Below are 20,350 nucleotides of genomic sequence, written 5' to 3'. Positions count from 1 at the left end.
TGGTTCTCATGAGATCTCAAAGTTCAGAGCTTTTCAGCTGAAGTCAATCAGTTTCTGCTCTTCAGACCACATCCATCTTGTAGATATTTCAGAGTTTCTTGCCACAGCACCCTTTCTCTGCTCAGTATTTTTAGCTCATTGTTTTGTATTTTGCCAGCTGAGAAACTGCAGTTTGTAATTTTACCTTCAGCTTCATATTTCTTCTTAAAAGTGAATACAATGTCCTGTTTATAATAATAAAATCACTAGTTGGCAGGATGACATCAAATGGAAAAAGAGAAAGCAACTGGAAAATTTAGAGCAAGCAATTTTGAGAGCCAAGTTTCACATTTGTAATAGTCCAGCGGAGGTCAACAGGCTCACTTATTATTAGGCAAATGGTAAAGAAATAGATATCCTCAAGTTCTTCCATGTTAGACTATATAAACCATCTCCACTTGAACAGGCTCTAGTGCTTTCCAAAAGAGTGATGTTATACATTTTCCACAGTAACACCAACAATGGGAGACATGCAAAAAGGCAGAACTGCTTTGCACAGAACGGCCTTTTTTCTCTCTCCAATATTTAGGTTTTTGTTTCCCACTATGATCGGACTTTCCTGGCTTTAGTTTCTTGTCCCAGTTAAGCAGTAAAGGAAACAAAAAGATATGAATGAAATTAGAAACATTTGGAACAAGTCTTAGAAATAGCTTTTGGGTTTCTTGGATTCCTGGCTACACCTCTTCAAGTGGCTTCCTCCTCCAGCCCCCCCATCTGCTGCGCCCACCTCTGAAATTTGCATTTCCTCCTTTGCACTGACCCTCTTCTGTTCACGGGCTGTGCTTTGTCCCGTACCACTGAAACGCTAAGTGCAAAGCAAAGCAAACAAGGAAATGAATATTACATGTTGCAACTCTGGAAATGATGGGAAAACGGTCGAAACTTTGCACCCAACAAAATTTGTCCCTTTAACACTAATCCTCCAGCATTTCTCTAAAAGCAGAAGCCAAACATTTCTCAAACTTCTCATGAGAAGAATACCAACTCTGGTCAACCTGAATCATAAGATAGTCCAGTCCCATCTGTATTAACACATCTAATGTCTCTGGAAGGTAAGTTTCCTCAACCACGCTGTTCTGATACTTCATGAAACTTCACGCTCTCTGTACAATACAGCTGTGGAATGCAATGGAGATATCTAATATTCGCCTGGCGCCTTTCATTAGAAATGTTCAGTGTTCCTCACAAACAATTAAGCTGGGAGTGCCCATGAAATACTTGCCTCACTTCACAAATAGATAAAACCATCCAGGTAAAAGCAGATGTCCGTGACAAAACTGAGCATAACTGGCAGAGCAGAGAGTTAAATCAGCTGAAAGGTTTCAAAGCCATCCACGAGGTTTGGATCTTTTCTGCCTTAAGTAATATTAAAATATTATGTAAACCTTTCTTTGTGAGCCATTACTGGAGAAATGATGAAAAAAAGATCTCCTGGAAGCAATTCTGCACAGGCTATGTAGGTGAGATCACAGTTGCTATCCAAACAGACTCGGCATGGCAAGAACACGCTTCCTGTAAAACTGAAAGACTTGCAGAAGATCAAGGAACATATTTACAAGATGGCATGGACAACATATCCTTCCCTCGTCTTGCCCAGCCTCAGCAGATCAGTGAAACACATTGCCTTGCTTTCATCTAAAACCACTCTCACGAACGCCTCTGGTACAGAACCTCTGCCTCAGTGCTCTGCACGCTGGCTCGCAAGCAGACCTGACCACACCAAGGACACAGCTCAGCAGAACACAGAAATTGCCTTTCGAGGAGGAAAGAGTCATTTCACGTGGTGAAAATAAAATACAAAAACTTATCTCAGAAAGAGGGAACACCAGATAACCTGAAACTTTGCTCAGCTCCATATCCCAAAGGCTTAATTAATAACGTTAGAAAATTTACATTTCTGTTGTACAGAACCAGAGAGGATTTACTACGGACAAGAGTATTTTAAGCCAAACTCAAATTTATGTTTACCGTAGTCAGGTGAACAACGTGTAAACTGGATTAGGGTGAGCTATTTAGAAGTGTTAACATGACCATTTCGGGAGGAAAGGCAAGCCTTTACTTCACTGTAATTTATCTAATACTTTATTCTCAGAATATTTACAGTGCTGTACAGTAGCCTGGGAGATCAACACGCACGAAGTAGAGCAAAGCACTCAGAGGTAGGTGTTGTTGAACACTGTGAGCGCCCCTGGAAAGCAAGGCACAGCTCCCACGTACATCCAGCTCAGCTGCCTTCCTCTGGATGCTGTCCTGGGCCAGCGTGTATCAGCCGTTTGTACCATGCTGCAGACCACAAGGCACTTACTGCCAGCAAAATGAAAGCTAATATTTAACACATTTAATATTTAAGGTAAAGCTGAGCACTTCGATTTGTCAGGAACAGTCTCTTGAGGTCTCATAGGAGAGACCAGAAGAGAAGGCGGCCAGGTCTCCAACTGCAGGACTCCACTCAGCTACAGTTCATGCTACATTTACTAATAAAACACAATTTTTCTGGGTAGACAAACCTCTCTCTATGATGAAACAAAGAAGATCCATCTCTATTTTACTTTTCATAACTAGAAGCCTAATGTTATCTTCATTTGTGTTTACACCACAAACGAGTCAGTCAGCAGTGGGGCAGTTGACATTAAAAGGATTAGTACATTAAGCTCAAATAATTGTCTTAAAAATCTTGACTGTTAAATGTTTATATTTGAGAGGATCAAAAGGAAATCTACTTTGTAGTGTGCACTGTGGTTGGGAAGGGGCAGAGAGGGATTTACATGGCTTAACTGCGAAACTGTTATCACCTTGATAAGTCCCAGTGCAATAATTCAGCAATAAAAGGAACAAATGCACTTGGAATTTGTTTCCAAAAATGACTGTCTGACTGGAGACAAGTCAAGCTCTTTATTTGCTTGAAAGAACTTGGTCAGAAGAAACAGCAAAAGCTACTGAAATGCAGTCAAGAATATAAAAATAAGCACTTTCCAGTGGCTTCTGAACTGCAGCTTTCAGTATTTATTTATTTATTTTTAAGCTAGCTGAAGTCTCCAGTCTGGATCTGGTATCTGAGTGCGGCCACTAGTCAATCAGGAGCCCAGTCCTCCCTTGAATTATTCCATTGTTTGGCAAGTGAACTCCAGTGAAGCTGAAGCAGAGGGAAGGTCACAGGCTGCAGTGCAGGATGAGGTCCAAAGTAACATCTGGAGTCCAGGTACAGATACAAACGGCTGCAGTTTATCAGCTTACCCACCCCAATTGCTAGCTCCCATGCCAATAACGAACTAAGAGGGAGAGGAGCTTCAACCACCGCACCCAATGTCTTGAGGAACAGTGCTTGTGGGGCTGTTTCTCCCTGAGGACATGCAAGAAAGCAACATTATCCTGAGCTGCTGAATCTGTTACCCATGACACAATGAGAGCTGCCAACCGAGACAGGAGACTCAGTTACATGTGTGGGAGTGGAACACACCGTATCATCTTAATAACACATTTATTGCTTTGCTTTCTCGCAACTTCCTTCCTTTACTGCAAATCAAGGTTTGAAACAAACTACTCTTCTTTTGTCTTTAAATCTTTTCTAGCAAAGAGGTCTCTAAGCACAACAAATGATTATGTTTGAGCACACCAGCAGTGTCAGAGCGCCTACCACCGTGCAGTTCCCAAAAGCCAACGGGAGCATCACAAAGTTGCAGGGATGGGTAATGTGAGGTGGGTGGACAGCATGAAGTTGCCAGGAGGACTGCGTCTGCCAGCTGCTAACCTGATCAAGAGCCGTCAAACTCCCCGTGACACCAGTTCTTCAAAACAGAGAACAATGCTGAGACTAGACAGGAAAACACAGGACAGTCTCTACCTGTGCTTAAGTTTCAAAGTAACAATGTCCAAGATCATTTGATCTGCCAGGCATTCAGAAAATATCTGCTATAAAACTACCACTAAAATATGTAATACATTCCAGACAAAAACATAAAGCTTTCAGATTAGGTGCCAAACACCAAATTTTCAGTTTTCAATAGTTCTTTTGAGAAAAAGCCCCTTTCCCTCAAAAAATACTTCTTCAAACAACTGATTTTGGGGGTTTGTAGGTAGTTTCAAAACCATTTTTTCCAAGCTAGCACAGGTACCACATAACACAGTACATGTAATAAAGTCAGCAGCTCTCCAAAGTGCGATGAAATCAGAACAAATCAAAACAAAAGAATGCCGCAACAACAAAAGGAGTGACAGACCAGGCTTTTTGTTGTTACCTTAAATCTCTTCTTTTGGCCAGCTCTCCCGGCGAGATGGACCAGGGAAGGCTTTGGGGAAGACATTCCAGAGCTTCGGGGGAAAAGTCAGAGAAATCCACACCGTACTCTGTCAGGATTCCTTCCGTTTCCGGCTCAATCTCCCCTGCTTGACCAAGACTTTTGGCCAGCTGCCTGCAAAAAAAAAGGAAGGGTTGCTTTTTTAAGTGTGTAATTACAGCTGTTGCATTGTTACCATCTCTGCAGAGAGGTTGCCGAGCCCTCAAACATACTCCTTCACCCATTTGCTTCTCCCTTTGTTTTGGCAGAGGACTTGGCAGGAATTCAGACCATACCATGACTTACGTCTGCTGGAGATGCAAAACATTAGCCAGACAGTACCCTGGACTATTTTGTATATCTCGTTTTAAAGGAGATGTTTTATTTTGCTAGGTTCTCGCAGAGGTAAAAGTGTCAAATTTTAGAAAACAACTACATTCAACAGGGACAAGAGAAGTGCAGCTCTGGCCTTGGAAAGACTTCTTCCCTTGAGATCCTGCTTCCTGCCCTCACCACTTTAAAGGTGACTGAGCCCCACCACCTGCGATGGAGAACAGGTTCCCACCCAACCCCACACAGCTCAGCAGAAGAGAGCTGCCGGGGAGCTCCACACACTGCTCTCCATCCCAAAAGAAACACTGCCCTGCCTTGGCAAAGAGATGCCCTGTGAAGACAGAGGAGTGAAGAACCTATGCTGCCTTTCTTACACAGCATTGCACAAACAGACATGCCCCCCAGTTTGTCATTCCATCCATTTTCCAGTCTCTCTTCAGGACCTAAATGCTCTCTGTAGTCTGTTCCTTGTCTCCTAGCTAAGCAGAACCCTCTGAACCACCATCCAACCGTAGAGGAGCCAATGATTTAGGAACAAGTCATGGATAAGGGAAACTGTCCCACGTGCTAACAGCCTTTGCTGCAGTACTCTGCACACATGCGGATGAGGCTGCTGCTCTGTGATGCTTACAGAAAGTTTCCATCTGGCCCAGTGCAAACCCCACCACTCATTTTCCTGTGAGCTCTGGTGTCCGACGAGTGCTTGGTTCTGCACTCAGTGTGCAAACCTGGACTACCAAGGAGTGGGGCATCTGCTTCTTCCCTTCCTGGTTACAAGCGCCGCAGGAGAACCTGTCCCATGGTGGCTCTCCTCCCTTTTCTCATCCCCAGATTGCTCTACAGTAGGCAGAGCTAATGATTTTATTTTTTTTTAACACTTTTTTTTTACATATACTTCCATTAGGGTGAATGGCACATTACAGGCAATAGAGATAATGCTCCTGGACCAAGAAAATTACAACTGAAATTAAGGCAAATCCATCAAAATATGACAAAAGAGAGGGGTAATAACACAGTGCAAACACAGCCACTCTAATAAGTGTTTTTCCACTGCATAAAATACACAATCATGATATTGATCCTTCTGCTTTAATTTTAATGAGTGAGAACAGGCACTAATTGCTTTCCAAAATTGGGGCCAAAACAGTGTGCTTGTCATTTGGACAAGCAAGATGCTCTCAGGGCTTCAAATGTGCCATAAAGCCACAGAACAAACCCCATCCGTGCAGCGCAAGCAAGCCCATCTTCTTTATGGGAGCAAAGCTATCTCTCTTCACGACGGGAAGGGCTGCGTAATAAACCTGTCACGATGTGTAATATGCTGAAAAGGATTGTGCGCTTTGTGGTGTGGTAAATTGCAGAGTTCACATTGCCCAGCTTTAAAATAAAAATGAAAACAAGGATAAAAGATATTTCCCTCCATTGTTTCAATTTTATGTACAAACTGTATGGCAGAAATACGTGCGCATTTGGCATCTAGGCTTAATTCTCCGTTTCTATGGCTTGGTCTCAGTCTGATCCTTATTTTAATGTAAATAAACGAGGCATCAGTTTTATCTCCCTCTCTCTCAGCAGTAACAATAAACCAGAGAAATTACCACTTCATTTCCAACTTTTAATGCAGAGCTGGGAGACTTAGCAAGGATGAGTCTGCTGCCCCCCAGGAGCATCCTCACCAGCACCACGAGCACGGAGCCTGCGCTTCAACCTCGTGCTTTGCACCAAACTCCGTAATGCAAAAGAAGCATTTAAGAAGCATTTTGACTCAGATAACTTCCCTGACCAGATGGATAGATTTAAAAAAAAAAAAAAAAAAAAAAGGGAAAAAAGGAAAAAAAAAAAAAAATAAAAAAAAAAACAAAAAAAGAAAAAAAAAAAAAAAAAAAAAGAAAAAAAAAAAAAAAGGAGGACACAGTGCCCTACCAAAAAGAAATAGCACAGGCTTAAGCTTTGGGTGCCTCTTCTCTCGGAAGGGCAGCACACCCAGAGGGTGGCTGGAGGTCCATACAAGTCATGAAAAGCATCTTTTAATGCCAGAGTGCTTTCCAGCTCAGTTTTGAAACCCATGTTCTCTTGATCCGTTTACTGAAATTAGATTATGAACCATAAGGGGTTTACCCAGAGGTTTGATATAGGACTAATATTGTTTAATAGTAATTAACATTTGATTTACAGTGTTCCAGGGAACATTTCCCAAGTACCTTGAAACAAGAAGTGTACAACGGACTTTAATTGGGGCCATGTTACAGTCACACAGACATGATGACTTGCATCAGAGCAGAAATCTGACAGGATAGCATGTGATCAAAGGTAACACATATAGGATCATCGACGGCCCCGGAGTAATAGCCAGGCTCACTCATGGGGCTCTGCAGCCACCAAGGGTAGCAAGAATAGTTCAAGAGGCTTATAAACAACAACAGGCACAGGGCCCAGGGGCAGTCAGGCGGTCACTCCCCAGGAGTCACAGCGTCTGCGACACCCCAGGCTTGCATGTGTTTTTTCTTCTCCAAAATGTTAGAAGGTAAAAAATTATGATGGTTACAGACGTAAACATTTCTTTTTCCTTGACATTGATGGGAGAGTATTAGAGCGCCCTGGAGGTCTGCTTTAATACCCTCGTGCTGACGTCAGGTACAGGTAGTACGCAGGCAGGAAAAGCACCGACAGGAACGTGCTGCATTTGGGGCTTTGGGAGGCACGAAGTGAAGGGTACCAGCTGTATCTGCAAGCTCACTGAGTTGCTCCGAGCTGCCAGCTCGCCAGACTTGATCTCCCATGGGAGTGTGCCTGGGGCAGAGCCACCCTCCTGCTGCCATCTGCCCCTTTGCGGTGACACCAATGGAGTCTATTCAGCCAGCCGTTTCCACAAATGTACATTTGAGCCCTCTCCATTCCCCAGACTCTGCTGAAACTTGCCAACACGGTCAAAGGTTACGTGATAAGAACTCTCCGAAAAGACCACACGTAATTATATAAGGCTTGATTCTTTCTGAAAGCCAGGCAGGCTCCCAAATGGGAGAGAATAACTCCAGTAAGAATTTTAAAACCTTACTGAGTCTGTCTCTAGAGCAGACTTGTCCACAGTCATCATATACAGAGGGCTTCTTTCAGCAGTGGGAGAATCACAGAATCATAAAATGGATTGGAAGGGACCTTAAAGACCACCCAGTCCCACCCCCCTGCCATGATAGGGACACCTCCCACCAGGCTGCCCAAAGCCCCATCCAGCCTGGCCTTGAGCACCTCCAGGGATGGGGCATCCACAGCTTCTCCGGGCAGCCTGTGCCAGTGCCTCACCACCCTCTGAGTAAACAATTTCTTCCTTTTATCGAGTCTAAACCTACTTTTTTTTTTTTTTTTTCAGTTTAAAACCATCACCTCCTGTCCTACACTCCACTATCTTTCCTGTAAGGCCCTCTTTAGGAACTCGAAGGCCGCAGTGAGGTCTCCCCAGAGTCTTCCCTTCTCCAGGCTGAACAACCCCAGCTCTCTCAACATGTCATCAAAGGAGAGGTGCTCCAGCCCTCTGAACATCCTACATGTCAATAAGCTGCCACTCCTAAAGGTGGTTTTGTGTGTGAGGGACAGCAAGGAAGGCCACCAAGGAAGGCCCCCCAGCTGCTCCTACCACCCAGGTCCTGGAGCTCACAGGCCGAGCTGCACAGGGCTGAGAAAGCCCTAAGCTCCCAGTGGAAGGTGGCTGCAGGGTCATGGAGCCACAGAGCTGTCCCCAAGCTGTCAGCACCTCCAGCTCCGCTTCAGCCGCCAGGCCACCCGCCACCAGAGCGCAGGAGCAGCATCGTGCTCCCCACACTGGCAGGGCCATCGTCCCACGCTGCAGATCAGCTGCACCAAGGGAACAGCCTTACTCACAGACAATCACTTCTGCAAGGTGTTTTTCCAATAGAGCTATACTGCTCGGGGATCACACCTTCGCTCCTGCCTTACCATGAGCTGCCCAAGGTATCTAGTCATTGACCCTCATGGCAAATTCATTCTGGATTTCAAACAGAATGGAATAAAAGGCCCAGAAATGAAGGGAATTTAAACTGCCTGGATGGTTTTGGGAAGAGCAATGAGTGAAATAGCATCCTGCAATGTTTCATTTTATTGCAAATCCCGTGACAAATCACGTCACCTTGACAGACTGATATCTAAGGCCCTGAGCTAGAGCAGCCACAAGACCCATGCATCACTTTGATGAAAAGCTACACGAAGGGAGTCAGTGATTCAATTTTTTATTTATTTTTAAATAGTTTAATCCATCATCATACTGTGGTGGCAAGAAGCAAAGACTCCACCTTAGCCATCTCCAGAAGTGTGATGTCTGGACTAACACTCCAAACAGCCTTGGACTCCATCACTGACAAAAAGTCCCCAGAAAAACAACTGGATGTGGCAGTACCTGTAACATTTATCTGGAAAAGAAGACTATTTTGGAGCTGTTTTGCTTTATCTGCTACCTGAAGCAGGTAGAGTTAGTGCCATTTCACTGGCACAGTAAAATCGGTTCACATGCAGAAAGGAATATGGCAGCACAAACTCACGGCATCGCCAGTGGGACATGGAGCCATTGGGTCCTCCCTGCTCCTTACAGCGTGGTCAGGGTGACAGGGTGGCCTTCAGAGGGGACCATGTCTCACTGGTGACCACCAGGTGGCAATCACGACACAGAAACGCACCCCCTCCCCAGGGGGACCTCCAAGGGACTGCCAGGTTTCCCCCTGTGCAGGTGACCACCCTGGGTGGCCAGTGTCATGGAAGCCCTTGGCTAGGCCAACCCACTGCTCCAGCCACACACAGCCACCTCGAAGACCAGAACATACAACGTATGTGTATGGAAACACAGCTCAAGTTCCCAAGTTCCCAAGGGAAAAGGAAAGCGAAGAAGGTGCATGACCAGCCTTGCGGGAGTTCAGCTGCAGGATGGAAAGTACCTGAAAACACCCAAGGCATCCAGGAGAAATTACTGCCAACTTCAGCAGGAATTTTCCTTGTTGCACCGCCAGTAGACTTCTATGGCACAGCACGAAAATCTACAGGCTCCTTAGTCCAGACACCTTCAAAGCCATGGTGGTACTGCCAAAGGCATAACATGAAGTCTGTAGGTAGAACTCAGGGGTGCACTGTCTCAGCAGGGACTGTCCCCAGAGCTACAAATGCCTCATCCTTTTGATTCCTCTACTGCAGGCAGTGGGGGATGGGAGCATTTGAACCCGAACAGCATGACACTGCGGCAAGGGGCAACAAGAAGAGGAAGGAAAACTCACTTGACTGCCTGCTCAGGAACCATTATATTAATGGCCCGTTCTATCAAACGAGCCACAACAACTTTGCAAAATTGGCTGTGCCTGTATCAGAGAAGAAGAAACAGACCCAGGAGAATGTGGTGACAGCTATCCAGTCAACAAAACTGAGGCTTGGGCTTCAGCTTCCTTACCTAGTCACCAGGCCATGAAAGTTCAGAAAACCAAGCATGCAATGAGCTGCTGCTCACCTGCTCACTTCTCCTTCAGGTGGGCCATGACTTGCAAAATAGACAGCTTATAAACGAGCTCAGAAAAACAAACATGAACTTTTGGGACCTTCAAGAGGTTTCCTTGTATTGCAGTTTCTAAACAAGCACATATTTTACAGCTTAAAAAAAAAAAAAAAAAAACGGGTCACCAAGGTTTTACGCTCCCATCTCAACAAGGCACTTACTGGAGTACAACTGAGTCCCAGAGGAAACGACTATGTATGGAGACAATCATGGAAGTTTTCTTTCCTGACAACACCCTTTACATCTTGGAAACTACCAAAACATCCAGATGAGAATATACAATGCTGTCAGAAGCTCAAAATAAAGAAACACATTAGCCAATGAAAAAAGACATTAGCCCACCCTCCTAATTTCCCCTATTTCTGCTAGAAAGGGGGGTGGGTGTTGTGATGAGATGCCAAGCAGTACAATCACCCTCCAGTCTTTTTTCTGTTGGAGTCGAATACAACAAAAAACCTCTGCCAATATGAAATTTAGCCACAGCGAAGTTCACAGCACAGCCAGCCCCAAGTTAAGTGGGGCTCAAAGGGAGGCCACTTCAGTGCATGCACAGCAGTTTAGCTAGGAACGATGGGGTGACCTAACCGCTCATGTGGCTCTCAAGAAGCGCATGTGAAACTTGCCATTACTGGGCACACAAAGCAGCCACAAATGATAACGAACTTAAAAAAATAAATAAACAAAAACAACCCTCAGGGAAACAGGGACTTCAGTTTAGTTTACTTTTAGTTTTAGGGCTGATAGGTCCCTGCCAACACAATTAAAAAAAAAAAGAAAATCTTTATGTAAGTTTTAAGTTTTACCACGAGTTTGAGTTAAGAACTCTAAACACTACTGTGCTGACACTGTACATCATCTGTGCTACCCCATCCCAACAGTTTTGCAAGGGGAAGAGAAAGTGGCTTTATGCCCAACTCCCACTACTGTACATATTCCAGATTACATCCAGATCTCAATCATCTTTAAAATTTGGCCACAGCATTGCCACAGGTCAGACCTAACTACTCTGGATCACCAACTAAATCAGTTTTTTTCCAAAATAACTAAAAAAGATTTATTAATGTCCACCATTACTTATTGAGACCTTCTCAATAGGAAACAGTGTGGCTGCTCCAGGTGGGTGATTGGCACACAGCAGCCGTTCCCAAAAAAAGAGTAAAAATGTTGAGAACTACAAGGTCTTCATGAAGGAAAGACAAAATGAACTTGCAATCTGGATCCAGCTCAGCACAGGCTATTTGAGTAACCTGGCTTAAAATCTCCTCTTTCACAGCAGTGCCTGTGTTTTGAACTCTTGACAGCAATGGCTTTACAGTGCCTCCTAAAAAGCAGAGTGCTTCAGGAGCAGATAAGATTCTTTATTTCTAATATTGTTCCTTGAAGCAATGCAAATTTAAATACCACAAAATTTGTGACTTTGCTATTTAACAGCAAAGGCTTGAAAACCAGATGAGCCTCACTGCTACTGACCTTCTTCCTCTGGCACTGAAATGCCTATACACTTTGTACTCTTCTTATATAAAGCATGAAAAACTGAAAGGATGCCAGCACCCTACAATGTTTGTGCTGGTCAGGCTAAGTACCTGAGTGTGCTCCCTTTAGTCTGCAAGCTCTCTGAGCAAAGACCATACAACTTGTTACTGCTGTGATGTGCCAACACACTGAAGCAAGCACTGAAAGAGGTTAATTGCATAGCCGTGAGACATAACTAGCAACAAGCCATCCTTAGCCTCATCTGAGCTCGTCCACTAACTACAAGAGACACACAATACAAGTATCTTGTTAACAGATTCACGTCTCTATTGTATGCAAACTAAGTGAGACTAAGAACTCTTGACTACAAATCTTGTTTATGTCTACTTCCAGTGGCAGCGACATACCCTGTTGCGAAGTTGCTGTCTTCTTTCCAGTCCACTATCCGGCAGATGAAGAGCATATTTGAATAGTCCTCAGGTCTGGTCACAAAGTCTGAAGGGCAATCAGCTAAAGACACGTAGGCCCTTGGCACTCTGTGGTCCACAGGTGAGAACATGGCACACTTCCTGAAGAGTTCACTATTCTTGTCTGCCAGAAGCTTGATGAATCCTGTAGCTGCTCGGGAATGCTTCTTTTCCAAAATATAGACCACCTGGAAGAGACAAAGCTTTCTACAGTTAGTACATTCAGAGAAACTTGCATTCTGCAGCACAATAGGGATACACAGAGCCTCAGCAGCATAGCTGGAAAAAAATCACATGGCCTATATCCTATATTTCACTGTCTGTGTGTATGTGCGTGCATGCATTTTTTAATTGAGCCCCTATTTACAAAGTATTTTCCTTGCTATCTTGCTCATGGCTATAGAAGAGCTAAGTGCCTTCCAAGTGCTAGCTCTCCACAGCAATTTTCTTGATTACAGAACAAAACCAGACACGAAGCAGATGCTTCCAAATGCAGGGAATTAGCCACAACATACAAGCAACTCCTGTAAAATCTTTCATTTGTATCCTCGGCCTGTGATTTCAACATTCAGTGTTGAAACAGGCCAGTCCAAAAACGGTGCCTCTGGCGGATCCAATGCTAACCACAGGAAAGGATGTGCTGTGGGGAGCTTGGCAGTTCTCTCCTCTGTGCTTTCTGAAGTTAGGGGTTATTTTACCTTTATACAAGACAGCTTTGAAAAGAATAATAAATTACAATATCATTAAATAATTGTTCCAGAGAGGTGTTCATCCAGGCTATATTTTTGTAGACCATAATAAATCACTGGATAACAGAAATATTATAGCTGATTTCCTAAACTTATACAGATGAGTCCTTCCAGAAGGTTTCAGGAGCTGCACCTCTGTGCAATTCTGAGCACTGGAATTGCCACGCTGGATGAGACCAGCGGGCAGCCCAGCCCAGAACAGGGACCGGAATGAGAGGCTGCAAAGGAAAGCACAAGACGTGGAAAAGACCTGACCCAACCTGACCCAGTAGTCTTTTTCTGGTCTCTTAACATTCAAAGATTGGCTCAAGTCTTGAACCAACAGCACTAACAGCCTTTCCAAAGTCTGTAAGAATTAGTTCTGACAACTCTGGATATTCTGACACTCATATTAGTATCCAATTTTTTTTTTCCTGAATCTTGCTAAGTAATTTTGCCTAACAAACAAAGGGAATTTAAACTAGCACAATCAGTAAAAATAACAAGACACTTGAGTTTTATCAGCTTGGACAATTACTCTCTTTGAAACAGGGAATGCAATTCAAAGATCAACAAATGGAGGCTACACAGATGCCAGTGCTGGTCTCCTTCAGCCTTTGGGAGCACACACGTTTGCTTGCCACTCCCATGGAGTTACCTTAGCTGTCCTTTGAAGAAACTTATCCGGGAGGAGCCTGGGATCATTCACCTTGGGTGCATCATCTTGTTTTGTTTTGTGCACAGCACCGATCCCAACAGCCTTCACTGCATCAAATTAGAAACACAACAGTTACTGTAGCACATTTCCATCATACATTTATATTGGACTTTTTCTTTAAATGACAACACAAGGTGCATGCATTAGACTCATCTGAAAGGAGAAAGATCTTAAGTGCTTGAATAACTAAGGATTAAGCAATTATATCTCCAGACGACAAAAGAAAGCAGATACATGCTCACTTACCATGCAGATCTGCTGAAAAACAAGATTCAAAACAAACCTAAACTTCACAAACACAATATATCAGCCATAATAAAGAAAATGGTGGAAAAAACGTTCTATTTCTTAAATACTAAGAACTGTATTAATTTCCTGGCATTTCTTAGTTGGAGTCATTAACATTATATAAATAGTCCTTTAAGTACATACATTCATTTAATATTTAATTTCCTTAACAAATGTTATGCAAGGTTATAAAGTGCATGTTTATCTTAGAAGCTGAAGCCCCATCTACGGAGCTGCCCCTCTGCAGCTGTGGAACAGGATTATTAAAAAGTCTTACGAAAGTAATTGCTGTGTGTGATAAACAGCCACACTCCTTCCCCCTGAAACTCCTTCAACAGATACCAAGAGTATTTAAATCAAGTGTCAACTAAACTGTAGCTCACAATTTTCACAATGAAAATATCTGTTACAGGCGGCTGGCACACCGAATGCTTTCTGTATTTACAAACAGCCAAAGCAATCTTTGCCATGGAGAAGGCAGGAACCAGCCCCCTGTGAGCCAAATGACTTCTAAGAGCCCACGGTTGTTACTGGTCTGACAGTGGTTTTAGGACGTGCTCTTCTCCGGAGAGCTTCTGGAGGGTGGCTGCCATTTTCCACTTGTGCGCACCGCATCTGCCTCGAGCACATGTGCTAAAATCAGGCCCTGAGCGTTCAGAAGAAGCTTGCTTTCTTAAAAAGTGGCACCAGCTGCAGGTTTCAAGGGACGTAGCTGTCATTGCTTCCCTGAGAAGCCATGAGATAAAGCTTTCGCTGAAGACCGCGTACCACACACACGCCAGAAGGCCTCGAGGAGAGCAGCGGTGACACCCAGACCCGGGCCCCCAGATGACGCCCATCTGTCCCGCGGGGACCCTGGCGGGGAGCTGCTGGTGACATGACGGATGAAGGCCGCGCAGCTCCAGGAGGGGAAGGAGCAGCTGCTGACAGCAACGGGGGCCTGTGTGGAGTGGGGGGCGGCAGCCAGCCCCGAGGGGCACGGCTGCGGAGCCCCCTCATGAGGGCACACTCGCAGATGGTCCTGCCGTCACGGACGGCCTGGATTGCCTTCGGGCAATGCTACACCAGCAGTCGGTTGACAGTGACAGCTACCGCACTAATGACAAACTCCGGTTCTCATATGCTGTTAATTACCCCCAGCTTTGCCTTCTGATGTGAAGCTCTTCAGACTTGGGCTCTCCTCTGAGATCATCTTTTTATGAAGTATCTGAGTGACTCTGTTTAGATTTATTTTATCTTTACTGTCTTTCCATCAAGGATGAGAAGAGAGCAGGCAGATATTTCAGTGGTTTAAAAATAAAAATCTACTTTCCCAAAAAGCAAGAAGCAGTAATAGCAGCAAAGCCCTTTCTCTCGCACTCTTCCTGCTGGAATGAACTCAGGTTTGCCAAAACGGGGGTTACTAAGGGATAAATCCCCCACAGAGTTTCACGGTGACAAACAAGTTGGAAATAAAATTGTTTGGATAATTATAAACAGTTTAAAAAGTGGAGATATCCAAGTTACACACTTCATTGCTTACCTCCTCTAAGATCACTGTCAGCTAGAGGTTGTACCAGGAAATCGGTTAGTGAAAAATAAGAGCAAGGAGCCGTTCTGTTTTCTTAAAAATTTTCAAGCCATCAGTTAATAGTCAAGGGTTTATGGTGTGCCAGCCATAAAGAGAGCTCGGACAAAGAACGGGACGATCTGAGACAAAGAAACATTGGCAGGCACAGAGGGCAATGAGAGCTTGGTAGCCTTCCAAAGGCCGGGCACGCAGACACACCTGACACAAGCCCAGGGCTTTACTGGAATGAACTGCCCCACCGCACGGCACATACTGGTTGGAAGAGCAACCAGATCTAAACGTGTCTGGAAAAAGCAAGACTTGCACTCAGTGCTTTCCCAGCCCAGCAGAATGACAGCACCGACTCGAGGCACAACAGACAAGAATGAGAACAGCACCATGCTCGAGGAATACGGCCTTATTAACACTGACTTCTTTCCACTTTTCCTTCCAATTCCCATCTCTCCAGAAAGTTGCTTGCATTCTTTCACAGAAGTAGTCAAAAAAGGAGCCAGCAGCTGCGTCCTTGGGAGGTATCACATACACACATCCAAAAGCACAGAACCACCAGGAGGGGCTGTCGCTGGGAGCACCACAAATGGGTCACCAGTGTCTTTTGCCCGGCACAAAGAACTGGCAGGACTGCAGCATTTCACCCCCACTGGGCTGAAGCTGAGCCCCGTGTGAACTCAGGACAGGTACCAGAAGGCATCTGAAGTCTCGCTGCGACACATGGTAGAGCTTGCCTTTTTCCTTCACAGCCAAAATCAACCATGGGCCTTTGGCTGGCTGGAGAATACCTTCTTCCTCAGGGGTCTCTCCAATTTCAGCATCCCTCCCAAAAAATCCTGGAGTTTCTACTAACTCCATCAGACAGAGCCTGGGATCTACAACTATACCATCAACAGAAAGAAAAGAAAGTAAATCCCAGCCATCTACTTATTCCTACCTATCTTTCTGCATCAACTTCAGTACCTTAAAGGTCATCACGTACATTTACTGATGGACAATGCTCCTGAAACTAGGGACAGGAAAGCAGACACCCAAGGAACTCTCTACTTCTAGGTCCAAGAAAGGTGGACTTTTCTTATAGCTGTAGCTGCTCTTTTTGAGGTCAAAGTTCTGCTGGTACCAGGGCTGCATCTAATGCTCAGAGGTCTCCATCAGCATTAAGGACTCCCTGTGACAAACCCCTCTGCTCAGAAAGAACTACCCATATCCAAAGGAATAAGAGACAAACAAAGAGACACAAACATCTCCCACAACGGGCAGAGCCACGCAGGCAATCCTGAAGGAGAGCTAACTTGTGAGAGGAGCAGGGTTTTGAGCAGGGGAGGTGGGAAGAAACTCCTTGCATTATGCCAAACTAAAAATGAATTATTCTGACCCCTTTACCGTAGTGGTTATCCAATGACCATTCAATATTTCCACCCTGGGCAAAGACATGTTTTCTGAGAAAGATTTACTATGTTAGCTTGGGCAATACTTCATAAGCTTATCTTACAGTGAAAACACTTCAGCAAGTAGGATCCAGTGAAACTGCATTATAATCTCAGTGTTTTCCTTGCAGCGATTATCTGACAAACCAAAACTGTAATAGTCTTACTTTAAAAAAAAAAAATAGGCACTAGATACAAAAAGCAACTCAAATTAGTTATGTTATTACCAACAAAGTAGATCCAGAACATTGTGGAATTTGCCTCCCTCTGTAAGAGATCAGTTGAGGCAGCTTCAACACATGGATTTTCTGACAGGCATTCCTGGTCAAACTTTTTTTTTTTTTTTTTTCTAAAGCCCCCCAAATTTCCTTTTACAATTAAATTACCATGACATTAAAAGGTGACCAAAAGTCTAACTAGGATTCTGATTACTTGTGACAGATCCAAAATTATTTTCACTAGGTTTGCATTGGTCACTGTGGAAATCTGCAATTCTGTCCAAAAAGAAAGAATATAATTAAAGATGCAATATTCACTTGAAAATGAAAATATATCACAGTTTCAGATCTCAAAAACAACTCACTGGAAAAAAATCTTCTCTCCCTGGATGGAAAGAAACAAATTAAAAAAAAAAAAAAGTTCAAAGTTTGCTACTTCAGCTAGAAAAAAATCTACTTGAGAAGTTTGTTGGCTTACTCTACATGGGCTTTTCTGAAAAAAAAAAAAAAAATCAGGCGATGTTAGTGGTATGAAGCTTTTAAAAAAAGAAAATGTTACTTTTCAGTTTAGTGCTCAAGTACCAGAACATCTGTAAACCTTTGAAGAGCAAAGCTTATTCCTAACCAAGCAACAACACCTAGGTTGTCTGTTTCAATAAGCAGTTTTCAGCAGATTATGTTTTAGTACCAAGCACACAGAAAACAATGTAAAACAATTCAATTGATTAAAAATATCGTCTCAACGGTTGTGTGTCACACTGTACAGGATGTGTTTTTGGAACTTCTCTATACCAACACAGGAGACGTATGGAAATGAAAACTCCCCTAAACCAAAAAGCAACACATTCAAATGCACGTGCATGTTTACCCTATACGTGCACAGAGCTATTGTGGCGTGATCTTCACTTGAGCGATAACAAGAATGAAACATGTTGCCCATGATGGTACGTGGGCTCTTCACATTCTGTCACTGATTATTTATTGGCACAGAACAGGTTCTTCCTCCAGAACACAGATTTGCTGGTACTAACCAATGGTTCACATCCATACTCAGTCACCAAGTAAACCAAAATGTAATCTTCTGAGAGACAAAGCAGAAGAGTTGGGTTTCTTAAAATCCCCTGTCCCTGGTCAGATTATTTCAGTTCCTAGAAAGTTATTTCAGTACCTACAGAGGTAAGAGCTCTGAGCTCCTCCTGATCCTGGCATATTTCTCCTGCGTGAAGCATTCAGCCCACAGGTAGAAGAGCGCTCTCTGAAGTCTCACCCAGCGGACTGCAAAGCCTCTTTGCCCTCCCAGCCACCCATTGCCACAAAACCCCAGGGGATCCCCCTTCTCTGAGGCTGCTTCCCTTCTGCACAATTTGAATTTAAAATCAAAAGTAACAACGGGTTCAAAAGTTGAGAGAGGGGGACAGCCAGCATTATCACATCAGCCGCATGTACTTTAGGTGACAACATGCCCTCTTCAGCTGTACCTCCTCTGTTTGAGGCTAGAGGCGTGCTCAGCATTAGCAGCTGAGCAGGAACAGCACCAGCACAACACCGTTTGACCTGAAACCCTCTTACTACTTGGGCAGCGAAAGGGCCGTTTCACTTGGCACCAGACACTATCCAGAACTAGAACTTGCTTTAAATATGCTGGGAAAATACCACACGAGAAGCAGGACCTTGTGAGCATTACACACACAGAGCTTTCCACCTGTGCTGGAGGGAGCACAGGTGACTGTGACATGCCTGGTAAGCCAACAGCTTTGGAATTCAACAAGTGCAGCCTGTCCAAAATCAGCCCAGCAGCTCCCGCGTGCAATGCAAGATGGCTCTGCAGGTATAACAGCAGAGCAGCTCCAAACCACGCGGCACTGCCGAGCAGTCTCATCACAGAACTGCGAGACAAAGGAACACAAGTCACTTCTCAGAGATGTTTGTTTTGAGTAAGACGACTAACCCTGCCACAGCTGTTCACGTCTAAACACCTGAACTCACATCTGCACGCCCACTGGCTCACTGAAGACAAGGACTGGGAGACTCAGATGATTAGCAGGAAGATTTTTGAAGATGCACAGATGGGAGGAGACCCTCAGAGAGGGAAAGGAAAGGCACAATAACATGTGTACAGCAAAAACACAAGCATCTGCAATAACACAGAGCAAAGGCAATGCGAAGAGGTGAGTGTAGCTGGCTTCCATATACATGCAACGCAGCCAAGCATGTAACTCTTTACTTGTATTTAGCCACCTCCACAAGGGAGGACGGGGGAGATGGCAGAATGATGAGACAGAATTATCACTGTTCCTTAGAACCCTCCAAGCCTGACCAACAAAGACAGCATCATTTTGTGAAGCTGCCATCTACCCCAACAGATCAAATCGTATCTGTCCCAGCAGCCACGAAACTTTCCTACAGCCACAGCACTGCTACTCAGACCTCTGACCCTCTTCCATCCTTGAGAAGCTGCCAGTCAACACGGGGGCTGAAAGCTTTATTGCAACAGAACTAAATATCCAGAAAATCAGGTAGTGCTGCAGTCTACATAAATGCAGTTTTATTATATGATTAGAAGTAAAATTAAAATGTTACAAAAACATTTCCATTAACCGTTTTGCCTACTTAATGTTCTTCCTTCCTGCATGTGCATTTGTTCCTAAAGTGTGTGTGTCCAATTTTACTATTGCATGGAAAATATGTTAGCTGAATGAATCCTAATCTGATTCATCCTGGAAATCTTGCTGCTAACAATGACCATACTCTAATATGTTTATCTTCACACCCACCATTCATTCGCAGTATCGTGCCCTCTCACTTTACTTGACCTAAACTTGTAACTCAAAGGAGAAACGCAGGTGAATTCAGGAACATATGGTAATATGCTGAACTTAATGTAATTCAGCTTACGCAATTGCATAAGTGTTGTGGTTTTGTGTTTTGTTTTTTTTCCTTGCTTAAGAAGTCATTTGGGGGTCAAGATAACTTACTAGGAAAGAACAGCATAAGAAGCTTTCACAACATTAACTTCCATTGCAGGCTTCAGCTGTGCAACAAAAGAATAACTGAGGCTTAGTCAGCCTGTATCATTTAATCAATGCTACCATAAAGCCCAATTTGTTCAACACCTATTGAACACTTTTCTGAAGTTGTACTGTTTATTCTTCAAGAAATCTATGCTCGTTTACAAAAAGTTATAGATCCAGAGACCCACAGACGTGAACTTAGGATAAACGAACACAGAGCTGTCTTGAGCAGCTGAAACAGCTCCAGCTTCTCTGCTGGTTTTCCAGG

The 20,350-nt window shown here is 44.0% G+C and overlaps 1 protein-coding gene across 2 annotated transcripts in view; it reads right to left on the bottom strand.

Annotated features, from left to right (window-relative positions):
• DIS3L2 (DIS3 like 3'-5' exoribonuclease 2) overlaps window positions 1–20,350 on the bottom strand; it is a 187,540-nt gene that overhangs the window by 102,337 nt on the left and 64,853 nt on the right. For both annotated transcript variants that reach the window (XM_035334655.1, XM_035334656.1), the window contains 3 exons: window positions 13,518–13,624; window positions 12,072–12,319; window positions 4,275–4,448 (listed from right to left, as the gene is read on the bottom strand). In XM_035334655.1, the coding sequence (XP_035190546.1) occupies window positions 4,275–4,448; window positions 12,072–12,319; window positions 13,518–13,624 (529 nt within the window). The remainder of the gene's footprint in view (window positions 1–4,274; window positions 4,449–12,071; window positions 12,320–13,517; window positions 13,625–20,350) is intronic.

This window comes from Oxyura jamaicensis, chromosome 9 (assembly GCF_011077185.1).
Source record: "Oxyura jamaicensis isolate SHBP4307 breed ruddy duck chromosome 9, BPBGC_Ojam_1.0, whole genome shotgun sequence".
Classification (NCBI taxonomy): domain Eukaryota; kingdom Metazoa; phylum Chordata; class Aves; order Anseriformes; family Anatidae; genus Oxyura; species Oxyura jamaicensis.
The sequence above is the reverse complement of the archived record's forward strand: the minus strand, read 5'-3'. Positions and strand labels throughout refer to the sequence as shown.